We start from the raw sequence: 14,940 nt of genomic DNA on the forward strand, positions 1-14,940 counted from the left end.
AATCTTAGAAAACAAGCCCACAGTATTCTTAGGTCAATGCAGCACTGAGTCTACATATTTTACCAGCTGTGAAAGCCACAGTGGGAGAAACAACCCACCTCTCTCCTCTTTTCCTCCTTGCCCCAGATACCCGAGCCAAGCAGTGAGCTGTAATCTAATGGCACCTACTGAGTGTGGTCACAGCATGACTGCACCGACGCAATCGGACAGAAAGGCAGACTGGAGACTCACCTAATGGATTGGGATCTATAGGTGGGTTGCTTGCCAGTGTGTACACAGCCTGGAATCCTCCTGCTGTCTGGGTGGCATCGGTCTTGAAGCGGACAACCATGGTGTTGCTGCTGGAGACCACTGGTGTGAGATCGGAGGCACCACAGAAGCGAGCTGGAGAGAGGAGACAGAGAGCCACGGACTCATCAGTGCAAACAGACAGGCAGGTGAACTGGCACAATACTCATTCGCATGTACTGTAGGAAAGTTAAATGTCGGGGTCCAGTTTATTTCTAGGTCCCTGAAGGACCATCACAAGGGCAGCTAGTGTATCTATCAAAAGAAAGCTAGTGTATCTTGACAGCTGTGTTATTGAAATAAAATTAAAAAAATACTGTATTATATAGTAATAACAGTAAGGGAACAGTTCATATATACGATCCTTGCTCACCAAGTCTGTCTCCGGTAGGAGAGTGTCCATCATAAACATCTACATAGTCCAGACAGGACTCGGCCACCAGTTGGAAGGAGGAGAAGGTCAGTCTGACTCTCTCTCCCTCAGGCACCTCAATCTTCCACTGCAGGGAGAGTCATCATCAGTATTCATATCAATCACATAATCATACTGCACAGCACTGCACAACTTAGACTGAGTAACAACTCTCTACGATAATCCATGGCACAAGTCAAAAGTCCAACAGTACATCACATCATGTCATAAACAAACTTTCACCTGAAAGTTCATCCAGTTTTTTTTTTTTACAGCAATCCATAATCAATATTCATCATCTATATTACTGCTATTTTCTGCTGATAAAACTAGAAATTCAACTTTTATCAACCTTTGATCATATGTCTGAATTCTGCTCTACTCTTAAACAAAACATAACCTAAACAAAATAGTTATACCGGTAATACATCAACCTTAAGATTATTTGTGGAAAGCACATTATACTGTGATGAATCTGTGATACGGGTATGTTTCTTTTTCACAAATGGTCTTTTTTACATGCTTTCCCATAACAGGCATTTCAAGATACATGTCCTAAAACTGAGAAATCTGATTCAGGTGGTCAACTAATGTGAGTCTGAGGTCGCCCATGCTGTTCACTAGAGTCTCTATTTCTCTCTTGCTCTTTTACAGCCATCACACACTGTTTTCCCCTTCCTAACTATGGCCTGACGGTAATCGGGAGCAAAATCAACATTGCTTGCAGCCTTTTGTTGCCTGAATTAGCACCAGCTTTGTCTGGCCGGGAGCGAGACAACGGCAGCCAAACAGACAGACGCCTGGAAGCCAGGCAGCAGCAAGGTGCACCTCAATCATCCAGCCCAGTGGGGAAAAAAACGGGACCTTAAATCAGCCCTCAGAGAGCAATAAATTGACGCTTCTATTTAGACCAATAATCAATCAGTGGAGCAGATGCAATTCAATCTGACCTCAGATGGATGCCCCTGAATAACTAAGCCAACAGGAGAGACAGTCTTGCTCTTTGAGGAGTTTGGCATTGCATAGATGACAGATCATGGCATGCTGGGATGATGTGAAACACCTGAGAGAGTGGTGGCCTTGAAGACCTCACTCAGATCAAATTTTGAAATTCTGAAATGAGTTATGAACAACTCATTTAGATCTGAGACATTGCTTGGAAACTGTGAGTATGGATGGCAGATTACCTGGTAGAGAGCTCCATTCTCATACTGTTGAGCAGGGAACCCAGGGCTAGATAGCTCCCCTTGCTCACCTTGGAGAAGGCCACCAGCTCCTACTATTTCTGGAAGCCAGAGAGAAAAGGGGGAACAAAACATGGGGCAACAGAGGAGGATGAGTGAAAGAAGGATAGATATGGGAATACAGTGCAATGGAGAGAGAGAGAGAGAGAGGGAGGGTGGGGGTGGGGATAGAGGGGATTTGAGGAAAAAAGGAAAATAGAAATGAGATCATGTATAGAGTATATGTTTGAGAGAGAGAGAGAGAGAGAGAGAGAGAGAGAAAGGGAGGGGGGTTGGAGCAGAGTCAGAAAGAATGATGGAGGGTGAAAGAGAGCGAGTGAGCTGTTTGGACACCCAGAGGATGTGGCAAACCCCTCCTCTCCCCGTCTCTCTCCTCCCTCAGTCCTCTCTCTCTCTCCCTCTTTCTCTTTTGCTCTCCCTCACTCCTCCCCTCATCCCTCACACATCCTCAGATGAAAAGCCCATCTTTCTAGGTCACCACTGTTGAGGGAGACATAACTGCCTCCTCAATTCATTCTCACAGCAGAACAAGATTACTCTCATTCAGGGGAAGGGAACTATTTCAGGGACTGGCGCCAGGTGCAACATTCGTCCTTCAATTAATTATTTATTTTATCTGAGGCCTTCTCCTGCAAGGCACATACCTGCATTGTGTTACAGGAGCCCATTATCTAAAAGTCCTTTACCTGTAACAGCATCTGGAGCTACTGCTTTGTACATGGCTCGGAATCCTGTGTCTGGGCGGACCTCATTCGTGTCGAAGTACACCCACAGAGTGTTGCCCAGGGTTACGATGGGTTTAGGCTTGGAGTGGCCGCAGAACTTTCCTAAAATGCACCCAAGCAAACACAAACACATGCAACAGTTAATTAGTGTGTGTTTTTTTGTCCACATCCGATGATTGGAGTCATCTGCTGTTGCTGCTGAGGCTGCATTTCCACTGGGCCCAATAAGGTGTGTCTCACAGAGATCTCAGCAGGCTGCACACTCAGCAGGGCACTAAAACAACATTGTGCACAGATCTGAATTTAGATACCAGTGCTCCATGATCACTAAAAATGGCTCTCAGTAGTACATTTGCAGCAATACAGAATTGATGCGTTGCCTGAGTCTCAAGGCCTCTCCACTGAGACATGGTTTTGCATCTGTAAGCAGCAAGCAGAATTCAGTTTTTCCCTCTCCTAACTGATGAGACTTATCAAGGGGAGTCTGGAACCTTGGAACCATAAAGCCTCCATGTCTTTGATTTAGAGCAATTTATTATCGAAATAATCTAAATTGTTTTCAAAATGTTTTCATTAGTATATAATGAACTATTTGTAACCTTGGAGTAGTGAAGAAATTCAGCCATTTGAAGACTATGCTGCACACTGCGGCTGCGAGGCTGTGAACGCCAGACTCAGTGTCTCTGTTGTGGCCATCTAAAAGGGGGTGTCCTAATGTAGAACAAGACATCTGGTCAAGAGAGGATAGGGAGGGAACTGATTTGTGTCTCTCCAGAGGGGTTGATTTGGCTGTGACATCAAGCGCTTCAGCTCTCGCTCTCTGTGATTCAAAGGAGGCAACAGGCGGCTAGAAAGATCTCCTGGGTTAGGGTTTTAGTCGTGATGGTGTGTGTGTGCGTGCCTCTTAGCTAAATGACAGGTCTTTTGTCCCGAATAGATTGTATAGTGAACCAGGTTAAATAGAGTGTGATTATTATTTTGAGTAAAATCTAAAACCTTTTTGGATCACCAATTTGACCCCTAATCAGTGCTCACTGTGTGATATAACTGTTTATGTAACAAGCACTGTGCAAAGATTTGTTAAGAGAGTGTTTGTCTGAACAACTGAGAAAGAAGCAGTGGCATCATAAACCTGCTCTGCCTGTGTCTTTCTGAGTGAACGTGTGATTCTGAGGAAGTGCTAATATGAGATAGATAGGTGTCAGGAACTGCCCACAAGTCAACAAGGGGTTTTATACTCTTGCAGAAGTAAAATCTGATCACATAATGGACAGGTCATTTTGTATCCAGCTTCCTCCTGGCCAATCTTAATTTGCAGAGTTTTGGCAAAAACTAGCAAGCTAAATAACTAAAATTATTTCTAACCTACAGTATGTGGTTTTGGTTACTTTGGTTCAGAATACTATACACACCAATGATTACATACTCACAATACATACTCACCAATGATTCCAAGGTCGTCCTTTAAGGTGACAAAATCTGCAGAGCATGTAGCCGTGTCCTCTATGGAGAAGTGTTCGAACCACAGATGGATCACCTGGATACACAGAGGCAGAGAGATTTGTCCCCTCCCTGCTGCGTTACATCGTAAGCTCACGCCATGGCTGTCTGCTTTTCAGCAGACGGGTAAATCCAACTGTTTTGGTCACTCACTGAGAAAGAAATGATTTCAGCGATGGAAAAGACAATTGAAAAGACTAGTCTTGTCTGTACTGTGCTCATATTTGCAGATGTTTTTCTGGAACAGCAAGTGTGATTACACAGATGCACTGCTGAATGGTAGCAGCCTGCAACAACCTACAGAGACTTTATAATGAGGACACAGCACACAAAGAATCCTTTATAGAAATGTATGGGGTTGGTTCATAATGCCAATATGGCAGTTGTCTACACATATCCTGCCCCTTGATGTAAGGTAAATAACCAACCACATATTTGTCCCTTTTAGCATGATGTACTTTGTTATGTCAATATGGCCTCCCTTACATGTGCCTCCCCATTCATTTGAATAGGAAAACAGCTGCCCAAAATAACTGCCTGAAGCCATTACCAAGATGGCCGTCAAGTGGTGGGACTTCTGAGACTAGCCAAATTTCATGTCAGATGTCATCATGTTGATGATTAAATTTGTGCATGAATGTTCTTCATCATTGTTCAATAATACATCCCTCAAAGTTATCTTTCAGAAAAACACTTTGTATATCAAATTGAGTTTTAAAAATCTCTGAAATGTAAAAGGGGATAAAAAATGATGAATATGTACAGGAATTCAAATGTAAAGGCCATATTGTGGAGAGCTCTTTGTATGCATCACCCCTCAAAAGGTCAGGTGGTCACAATGGCTTTTTTTTTTTTACCTTATTAGCTTCCACAGTAATCTTCCAGCTGCAGCTCTTCCCGTTGTCGTAGTTACCGGGGAAATTCCCACTGGTGAACTCTCCCGGCGACACCATCAGATGCTGAGGACCGCCGCATCCTGAATCGACTATATCAACCACACCTGTGTAAAAAACACGTGATCAGCCGATGCCTTGGCAACCACATTGATTCAGGCATAGCTATGGCTCCTCTCAGCGGACTCTTCAGGGCTCTTTCGAGGCTTGAAGGGGAAGATGAAACATACTCCAAGTAGTAATGTGGAGGCTTTTAAATGAAGATGTCATCAAATCAAGTGCAGCAAGTGAATTTTTTTAGCCTATTTATATTGTGAATGAATTGCAGTATTTACAGTAAACAACCCATATGTCTAATTCAAGTTGCAGGTTGGCAGTGCTGGGGGAATCAGCAGCTGTAAACAGCTTAGGCTGCATAAACAGTTGTTTGTTATACATCAAATTATACATTTGCAGCATGTTTTACTGTGAAAACCAACCTAAGTCAAGCTATGGTCAGCCTTCAAAGAAAATATCCCAATTACACATAATAAAACTAGATTTACCAATATATGACTGCCGCTCAGTCCTGCACATTCTTTCCGCAAAAATAAATCACGCTTGTCAATTTGTCTCCATCTCCTACTCCATACTCTTGCAACTTTTGTGTATGTAAATGAGTGTATACATGTGTGTGTGTTTGCTTTTGTGTGTAAGTGTGCTTCTGTGTGTGTGTGTGTGTGTGTGTGTATGTGTATGTGTGTTCGCTTGTGAGTGTGTGTGGGGGGGTAATGGGGTGTGTGTGTGTCTGTGTGCGTGTGTCTCCTTGCCTGCATGTGTGTGTGCATGTGCATGCATACATATGTGCAGACATGGGCAGTATTTTAATTATATGTATTTTAAATATGTATTTAATTACTTTAGCGTATTTTGTCATTTGTATTTTGCAGGATTGGAACAAATCTCTATGGCATTTATAGCACAAAAAGGGAAATGCAGTTCAGTCTAAAAGGAGGACAACCTGTTCATTTTGTCGTAATACATTCATTGCTAACGGAAATTATGGTGGGTAGTTTGCTATGTTACAGTTGATTCCACTGTTGCAAAGTCTGCTTCTTGTCAGTTCAGTCATCGTTTACATTGATATGGGACGCTGATTTTTTTTAAATTTACTATACTTCATAGGAGCCCCAATGTACAGAATTAATAGCCCTTTGCCAGCCAATCAGAAAATAGTATTTCTTGTCTCTTGGGGATACGTTTTCAATAATATGCCTTATAGTTTCTTTTAAGTTGGTATCCCATGATAATTGTGTGGGTATTTTTGTATTTTCAAATGACTACTTACTTGTATTTCAATTAAATACATTTTTCACATCAGTATTTTGTATTTTATTTTGTTACATTTTATGAGCCAGTATTTAGATAGTAGATAGTTAGATTTAGTTTTTGATGTATTTGTGCCCACCTCTGCGTATGCGTGCATGTCTACTGTGTGTATATGTGTGTGTCTTCATGTGTGTGTGCATGTCTGTGCGTAAGCTTGCATGTCTACTGTGTGTGTGTGTGTGTGTCTGTGCGTGTGTTTGTGTGTGTGTGTGTATGTGTGTGTGTGTATGTGTATGTGTGTGTGTGTGTGTGTGTGTGTGTGTGTGCCTTCATGTATGTACATGTATCTTTATGTGTGTGTTTATGTGTGTTTATAAGTGTGTGTGTGTGCGTGCGTGGTGTACAGTCACTAAATGTACACATATATTAATTTGTTGTATGACCCCGAATGGAATTCCATGAAACCTGGCATGCATTCAGAGGGAGTCATAATGATCCTACACTTCAAATTGTGTGCAGTTTTGAACATGTCAGCCAAAGATACCTGTGATTACAACACCTCGTTTTTGCTTTTTCATTTTTAACTAGGTGGCGCTACACTTCAAATGAGTGGATATGAGATGGGTTGACATGGCCCCTGGAGGCCAACATACTAAAACAAATTGGTCATCCTAGGCCCTACGGTTCTCGAGATATTCACAGAAAACTGTGTCCGGCCTACCATCCCTTAGGGGGGTCCAGTTCAGTGGGGGAGGCGATGGATCAAAACAAAAATCAATGGTTCCGTGTCATCCTTGCCATGCCCACCAAATACACTGCCATGCCCACCAGGTTTCGTGCAACCCGGTCTTTCAGTGTCATGGGAATCGTTGACACAAAATTACTGAAGAAAAAAATAAATAAAGGGAAAAAAATCCGTAAAAACAAAAGAACTCTGACTAAACCTACAGTATATGACCACTATGCTAGCTACGCTAGCAGCGGTCATAATAATTGTTAAAAAAAATAACATTTGACCAAGACTGCGATTCATTTTTAGAGAGCGCTCAAAAATTTTCAGGTTTTCATTTAGTTCATGGTTAAGCTCAAAGGCTGTGATGGCACTAGAAAGGTTCTGATCAGAGTGAGGGCTTTTATGAATAGGAATGAGGAATCCTGAATATCTCAATACAAGGATCTATCTGAAGGCAATTTAGTTCAGAGGTTGCCATATTCTGTGGAGCCTATCAGCAGATCAGTAGTTTGAGTGTTTGACACGGGGATGAGCTCAGTTAGACAAACGTCCTCCAACCGACCACAGAGAGCAAAAGATTAATGATAGCTACATTACTGTAAAATATGATGTGACATTTTATGAAGCCACACCAAGGGCATGATAGGGTATACTGTAGTATGATCTGAGTATGGGTTTCTGAGGAGAATAACCTTGGTGCAAAGGCATGACTCATACTATTGCTGGAGCGTGTTGCATGGGCACATTTTGGAGCTGAGGATAATTAGTGTGTGTAGCAAAGAAAATAAGTTTGCTGTTCAATAAGATGTCATATAAGACCATCAAAAAATACAAAGCTCTTTTCAAAAAATGCCAAACAATTTAACCAAATGACATTCTCTATATGAGCTTGTTAGGACTGTGCACACAGCATACTGCCACAGTGATATCAGAGAGGCCGGAGCTGTGTGTCTACTCCGCTGACAGAGCATAAAATGTCCAGACAAACTATATCCAGACTGATTATCAGTTGTCTTTTTATTGCCACATAATAAAAGTTGCATGCACCCTTTGATAATCAGATGGAGATGAACCTCTGAGAGGCCCTGTTCTGTTCTGGCCGTGCTCCTTATTCTTCGAGTGGCAGGCTCAGAGTGCCTGTGTCATGGACTGGAACATCATCATCTAGGGTTCCCCTAAGAGCTCTTCAGCGGGAGCGGGAGGACACCAACAGCCAGGCCAGCTGAAGGCAGTCTGCTGTGCTGTTCCTCTCGCAGCTGTCTCTGTCTATGGCGCGCTCCCCCGAGGCTGGGGCCCGTCACTGCAGCTCAGCGTCAGCTCAGCGTGAACTGGGATGGACCTCAGTCTAAAGGTAGCATGTGTTAGCCCCTTGGACATCAGAGCCGAAGTACAATGGCTGCAGAGCAGACAGTAGGGGCCCTCTCAGACATGTGTCATGAAAACAACAACGTGGCTGGATGATTTTGAAGAGGATTTAAAACTGACGACGCAAAAACTGAGCATAGGAGCAAAGCCACAGTTTTACTTGTGACTGTTTAATGGTAATTATGCTCTGGTCGTACTGCAGACAGAGGTCTTTTGTGATAGAGGGAGACAAACAAGCGCTCAAATAAAGCGCATGGATAAAGTGAAATAATGGACCATATCCAACCCCAATGATCAAGAGTTGAATATCATGGAAAAATCATTCCTCCTGATTTTTTGGTTCATTGTTCATTGTTTATTTTCATTTTTATCTTCAAGAAACATCTTTTAGCCATTATATCAGAAATGTACTGCTTTCATAAGTCTTGAAACATTTTGGTTGTGAACAGCAAATATTGCACCTTTAAATATCATGTCTGAGTCCATTGATCTGAAGTCATAAGGGTTCATAAATCATTTCTCTGTTGTATTAGGGGAGGAAGGGTCTTTGTGTACCTGCTGTGCTTTGCAAAAAAATTGTGTGTGGAGCATCTAAAATCTAAGCTTTTTCATGAACCCATGATGGTCTTTTCTTTCTTTTAGAGTATACACAGTCCTGTCGTTCAAATTTTTGCATAGCATGTGTCTTAGGATTGCCACTTACAGAAATCATAAATCTTGTTAAAAAAAAAAAACTTGAACAACGCCGAATCAACAAAAAACAGTGATAAGCCCTTGAGAAACATCTCATTGCCTGTCATCAAGTGGAGATAATGGATAAGATCATCCACATAGATAGTATTCGAGTAATAAAGCTGCTTTAACCTGCCTGGACTATATACATGCCTGTATATATAATACTACAGGTACTGCATGTAAAAGTGTTCTAAAACCTTGGTAAATCATACATGTAACATAATCTCATTTTTTTCAGAGTATGCCAGTTATGTACTTGCTTTCCTAAAACTGGGATATTGTCTAATCCAAATTTCTGAGATCAGGACATACTAACATGTGTCTAAAAGAAGATATTTCAAAGTCCCATCACAACGAAAACACAGGTTTCAGCAAACAGTGCACTGTCCTTCACCTGTCATATGGGTGTCCATGTCTCCGACTCACCTCCGTTCTCATCAGTGCTGTTCACCTCCAGGACGTAGACAACCACCAGGCCTATGCAGACCCCTGTGACTCCCAGGAACAGCAGAATCAGGCCCTTCTCCAGGGCACTGCAGCCTTGCCCTTTGCCCATGTTGCTGCTACTATTATGGCCTGGTCTACTGGTTGTTGCCATGTGGTGCAGAGAACTCACATTTATAGTGCTCCGTTTGAGGCGACCTTTGAGAAAGGCTGGACCTCAGACTTTAAGAGGGCCGGCAGTGTAAGCTGAAGACATCTCTGTCCTTGACAAGGATGTGTGGTGATATATGTGAAGTAGGCAATGTGTGTGAAGGTTTATCATAAACACAGTCATTGTTTCTTGTTTATAAGATACATTTTTGTTTATTATAATTGGGTACTTTCAATGGCAATAAATGTCAGAATATTGAGCCGACTTAATTTACCTCCAAATTCTTCCTTTCAACTTTTAAGCTCTTTATTTGTCAAAATACATCACTCTCCAAAGGTGACAACTGTAGTGTAGAGATTGCTGGAGCATTTGGGAATAATGAAACCTTTCCGTATAAAAAATGCCAGACTACCCAAGTAGGAAGTGAAAGCCAGTGCTATGCATAAAAATACCTCCTGCTGGGTTGCCTCTGAACTTTGTGAATTAAAGTGTTTTTTCCAGTCGTGCCCTTGGAATCTGGATGCACCATTGTGTGGGATGGCTTTCTAGCTACCTCTTCACAAGCATGGCTGCTGTCACCCTGCTGCTGGCAGCGCTGTGCAGAGAAGGAGTGAGAGGGAGAGAGAGAGGGAGAGAGAGAGGGGTCTCCATCTCATTATGATATTAACAGTTATCAGGCGGTGTTTTTTATTGCCACTCATAAACACTTAGACCCATTCATTATCGGCCATTGACAGGATTACATCACGAGATTACGAGCCACTGAGAGGCCTTGACCAAAACACAGAACAGTAAGATCCCCATCTCTAATTGTGTGAAGTGCAGCAGCACACTCTGGGGCCTCTAGGTTTAATTAATAACTTGCAAATCATTCTGATCGTTACAGAGTAAGGTCTTCAGTCTCTCTAGCAGCCTTGGCAGCAGCAGTACACAGTGGTTGGAAATTTCGGATATGCAATTTATTTGTTGTAACTTTTAGGACTAATTTTGGATATTAAGCAACTTTGACAGTGGCAGTAGGGCACAGCGAAGTTGATGTCTGACACCGACTTTGGTCTCAGGGGGCGCCTGTGCCTCTTTCCAAAATGGGAGGCCATGTATCCTGAATCTAATTATGTAAGAGAGGGGTAGTGACGATCTGTGTGTCTCAGAATGATCCGAGAGATGATCTGAAGTGCTGAAGAGATGAACTGTTGAAATGTTGTGGCACTGTACTGTAACCACATGCATCTCTACAATTCAGGTCCAAGTCCAACTGGCCTTCGGAATCCCATGGGGCCACAGTGCACACACAGGGCTGAGGGGAAATAGTGTAGGCCTTCAAATGGCCTGCTCACTTTCTTTGGAACTGAATACTGTAATCACAAGGCTCTTACACCCTTGATGATTCATATTAAGTACAAAGTCAACAACAACTCCACAAGACCTGAGCATAGTGGAGTAGTTTCCTCAGCCATAACACCAGGTTGTTTGTTAACCAGTTTAATAAGATGTCTTCTGAAATATCTTTTCACTTGGACAAGGAGCGGTAGCCCTGCATTAAGGAGATAATGTATTCATAGAACCCTATCAGACTGTGAAATAGTTCCTCTGTGTGGTGTCTATTCATTTCTAATAGCTCCCTTGCTCTACAACAGATACACTATCTCACTCTATTTCCCTCTCTCCAGCAATAGAAATGATCAAATGGTGAAATGGAGACCTCTTATCATGTGAGTTATTGTGGCAGAAGAAAACAACACATATCTTTACATAGTGCTTTGTGAGACCTGAATTTACCAGCTCTCGTGCCCATGTCTTCTCATTTCAGTTCATTAGTACCAGCTCTCGTGCCCATGTCTTCTCCTTTCAGTTCATTAGTACCAGCTCTCGTGCCCATGTCTTCTCCTTTCAGTTCATTAGTACCAGCTCTCGTGCCCATGTCTTCTCCTTTCAGTTCATTAGTACCAGCTCTCGTGCCCATGTCTTCTCATTTCAGTTCATTAGTACCAGCTCTCGTGCCCATACTCTCTTCTCATTTCAGTTCATTAGTACCAGCTCTCGTGCCCATACTCTCTTCTCATTTCTGGTCATTAGTACCAGCTCTCGTGCCCATACTCTCTTCTCATTTCTGGTCATTAGTACCACCTCTTGTGCCCATACTCTCTTCTCATTAGTACCAGCTCAGCTCTCGTGCCCATACTCTCTTCTCATTTCTGGTCATTAGTACCAGCTCTCGTGCCCATACTCTCTTTTCATTTCAGTTCATTAGTACCAGCTCTCGTGCCCATGTCTTCTCATTTCAGTTCATTAGTACCAGCTCTCGTGCCCATGTCTTCTAATTTCTGGTCATTAGTACCAGCTCTCGTGCCCATACTCTCTTCTCATTTCTGGTCATTAGTACCACCTCTTGTGCCCATACTCTCTTCTCATTAGTACCAGCTCAGCTCTCGTGCCCATACTCTCTTTTCATTTCTGGTCATTAGTACCAGCTCTCGTGCCCATACTCTCTTCTCATTTCTGGTCATTAGTACCAGCTCTCGTGCCCATACTCTCTTTTCATTTCTGGTGATTAAGTATGTTCAGCTAACCAGAACCTTTACAGGTTAGTGAGGATCTTCTGATGTTGGCATTCTCTTGGTACAATCATGTGTTATTACTGTAATGCAACAATTTCAGCACACATCCAGTGCTGCTTATTAATGCATTGCATTAATATGCAAGTACTTTGTCCCGTAGGTTTATCATAGTTCAATCAGCCATATATTAATTCCACAACTGGAGTACTGTATGTCTGAATTAATGTTTGTGCTCTCCAACCACCAATTATGCCCATTCCAGCTTGTTAACCTATTACCTTGTGTGGCATAAGCATGTTTGTGTGTGTGTGTGTGTGTGTGTGTGTGTGTGTGTGTGTTTGCTCCAGATAGGGCACAGGAAATTTATGGCTGCATCCCCAAACCATAATAAAGCAGTCTCTAATGAAGTCAGGGGAAGGTGACCTTCGCGGTGACATTACCCCTATGTGTGTGTGTGTTTGTGTGTGTGTGAGAGAGAGAGAGAAAGAGAGAGAGAGAGAGAGAGAGAGAGAGAGGGAGAATGAATGTTTATATGTACGTGTGCATCTTTGTCAGTATACAAGTGTGAATATGGGGCGATGAATATGGTCATTATGTATCTGACTGTGTGTATGTGTGAGCTCTGTTGTGTCATGTGCTAATGAGTGTAACAGCTGATTTTGAGAGCATCTTTAAAAATAAATGTACAGTATTATCATTCCATCACACTCATGTATATGCTTCAGCATACCATAAACAAATGTAGGTTAGAAACTCCACAGGGACCACTTCCATCACTGTTGGGAAGTACACTACCTAGAAGGTTTGTGTGTGTGTGTGTGTGTGAGAGAGAGAGAGAGAGAGAGAGAGAGAGAGAGAGAGAGAGAGAGAGAGAGAGAGAGAGAGAGAGAGAGAGAGAGAGAGATTGTGTGTATGTGTGCATCTTTGTCGGCAAGAGTGAATATGAGACAACATGAAGTGGGCAAAATTGTGTGACTATGGGACGATGAATACGGTCATTAAGTATCTGACTGTGTGTATGTGTGAGCTCTGTTGTGTCATGTGCAAATGAGTGTAACAGCTGATTTTGCAGTATTGGCAACAGCAGGGGGAGCTGCCTGGGTCATCATTGGCATGCCTGTGGAAGGACATGCGGTCATGAAACAGCCAAAGCCATGTCCACAATGACTAATTTGCATCTTCAGCAGCACCCAATTGAATTGTGTATATATTGAATAGCGGTATAGGCTACGCTATAGCCCTAAATTGCAAACAGTGGATTAGCTAAGGGCGGTGAGATAATCCCTAGCAGTTACAAGAAGTTGCTATCCAGCAGCACTTTCTCCTCAGGCATTCCCATGAGGCAAAGGAAGTAAAGGAGGCGCATGTTTATCAGGCTAACTAGGTCAACACATCAGCTCAGCAATTCTAGACCCTGCTTCAAAGGGAGAAGCCCATTTCAGATGGAAATGGGAAATCCTGTTCCAGTCTGTGTCAAACACCAACAATCGACAGTACAGGCATCTGCGGTTCTGTGAATTGTAACAGTTCTGATCTGAACTTTAGTTTTCTTCCAACAAATCTGTGAAATAACCGCTTTGGGATTTTTTGTTGTGGTGGTGGTTGTTGTGGCGTTAGCCAAGACATAAATGAAAAGACTATGGTTGTTATGTTCCAGGGCCATATCCTGACATTTCCCAGCTGGTGCTGACATTTGTCTATGTGGGCATGAGTAGAGCCCCAGACCATACTAAGACTAGAGCAATATAGGCCCAGATAATACTAAGACTAGAGCAATATAGGCCCCGACCATACTAAGACTAATACACTTTATATATGCCCAGACCATACTAAGACTAGAACACTTTATATAGGCCCAGACCATACTAAGACTAGAGCACTTTAAGCAGGTGATTTCGTAGCTTGTTTATTGCTCTTACTGACACTCTTGTGCTTTCTTTTGCAAGTGAAGCAATCCTTCATAACAAGAGCCAGCCTCTGGGTCTCCTCTGTCATCAGTTTCCTTCCTGGGTCCTCTGTGAGGAAGCAATTACAGCATCAGACACCGAAAACATCTCTCTCTCTCTGCTGCAATCTATAAAATCGCCCAGGATATGCAATCAAAAGACAGAAACTACCCTATTTCAGCAAACTCAAGATACACACACGTACATACACACATACCTATTCTTTCTTAAGGCAAAACTGTATAAAAATAGATATCAAGAGCATGTGTCAAAGAGCATTTGGATGTGGAAGTCCCCATGTGCTATCAACTATAAATATCATAACTTAGACTAGAAATGAAACTAAATGCTTATATCATTTCTCACCTTTGATGTGTGTTTTTTTTCACACACCACCCAGGAAACGGCAGGCTCTGGGCCACACCTAGCCCTGGTCCACTGGACCCGAGTCAGACCAGGGCCAGAATCACGCCAGGTCATCCTGTGTCTGTGTGCGCACTCTAGAACTGACCACTGTCACAGAGGTCACCAATGGAAGCAGCAGGTGAGGTGTGTTGCCAGGGTGGCGTGGATGTACTGCTCCCCCTGCTCTAACACTTCTCTAACTTGTAGAGAAGATTTAATCTGGGCTTTTGAAC

At 42.7% G+C, this 14,940-nt stretch overlaps 1 protein-coding gene across 1 annotated transcript in view; it reads right to left on the reverse strand.

Moving 5' to 3' along the window:
- The window catches only part of LOC143133506 (ovochymase), a 24,112-nt gene extending 14,353 nt beyond the window's left edge, over positions 1-9,759 (reverse strand). The window contains exons 1-7 of the mRNA XM_076293271.1: positions 9,630-9,759; positions 5,027-5,154; positions 4,113-4,206; positions 2,631-2,771; positions 1,888-1,985; positions 662-788; positions 221-384 (exon numbers count right to left, since the gene is read on the reverse strand). Coding sequence (XP_076149386.1) covers positions 221-384; positions 662-788; positions 1,888-1,985; positions 2,631-2,771; positions 4,113-4,206; positions 5,027-5,154; positions 9,630-9,759 — 882 coding nt within the window. The remainder of the gene's footprint in view (positions 1-220; positions 385-661; positions 789-1,887; positions 1,986-2,630; positions 2,772-4,112; positions 4,207-5,026; positions 5,155-9,629) is intronic.
- Between the last annotated feature and the right edge of the window lie 5,181 nt (positions 9,760-14,940).

The sequence above is a fragment of the Alosa pseudoharengus genome, unplaced genomic scaffold, assembly GCF_046254945.1.
Source record: "Alosa pseudoharengus isolate Yale_2024_CS ecotype anadromous, Long Island Sound unplaced genomic scaffold, YU_APseudo_1.1 YU_APseudo_1.1_scf_2, whole genome shotgun sequence".
Classification (NCBI taxonomy): Eukaryota; Metazoa; Chordata; class Actinopteri; order Clupeiformes; family Clupeidae; genus Alosa; species Alosa pseudoharengus.